At 63.1% G+C, this 512-nt stretch overlaps 1 protein-coding gene across 1 annotated transcript; it reads right to left on the reverse strand.

Annotated features, from left to right (window-relative positions):
* Positions 1 to 6: 6 nt before the first annotated feature.
* LOC104385515 (sodium/calcium exchanger 2-like) lies at positions 7 to 447 on the reverse strand (the record flags this gene model as incomplete). The annotated part of the gene is made up of 1 exon (XM_009993985.1): positions 7 to 447. A coding segment is annotated over exon 1 (441 nt), but the record flags the coding sequence as incomplete, so codon positions are not given.
* Positions 448 to 512: the final 65 nt, after the last annotated feature.

Below are 512 nucleotides of genomic sequence, written 5' to 3' on the forward strand. Positions count from 1 at the left end.
GAAGACGACGCAGACGGGGAAGAAGAGGAGGGTGAGAAGGGCCTCCCAGACCTGCACCACCCCGGGGGAGATGACGGCCAGGATCAGGTAGAGCCAGATGTAGGCGAAGATGCTCCAGGAGGCGGTGACGAAGAAGACGCGCAGGTGCTTGATCTTGCGGCTCTCGCCGCTGGGGATCACGTAGACGCACACGGCGATGACCACGAACATGTTGAAGGCCGCGCTGCCCACGATGGTGCCCGGGCCCAGCTCCCCGGCCTGGAAGTTGTGCCCGCAGACCTCGATCACCGTCAGCAGGATCTCGGGCGCCGAGGAGCCCAGCGCCATCAGCGTCAGGTTGGACACCGTCTCGTTCCAGATGCGCACGGTGCCGATGCTGGTCTCCCCGTTGGCCTTGGTGATGGTGATCTCCTTCTCCTTGGACGTGATCACCTCGATGGACGCCATGAAGCGGTCGGCGATGATGGAGACCCCCAGGAACATGTACATCATGGCCACGAAGTAGACGATGG

This window comes from Chaetura pelagica, unplaced genomic scaffold, assembly GCF_000747805.2.
Source record: "Chaetura pelagica isolate M959 unplaced genomic scaffold, ChaPel_1.0 scaffold2780, whole genome shotgun sequence".
In the NCBI taxonomy this organism is placed as follows: domain Eukaryota; kingdom Metazoa; phylum Chordata; class Aves; order Apodiformes; family Apodidae; genus Chaetura; species Chaetura pelagica.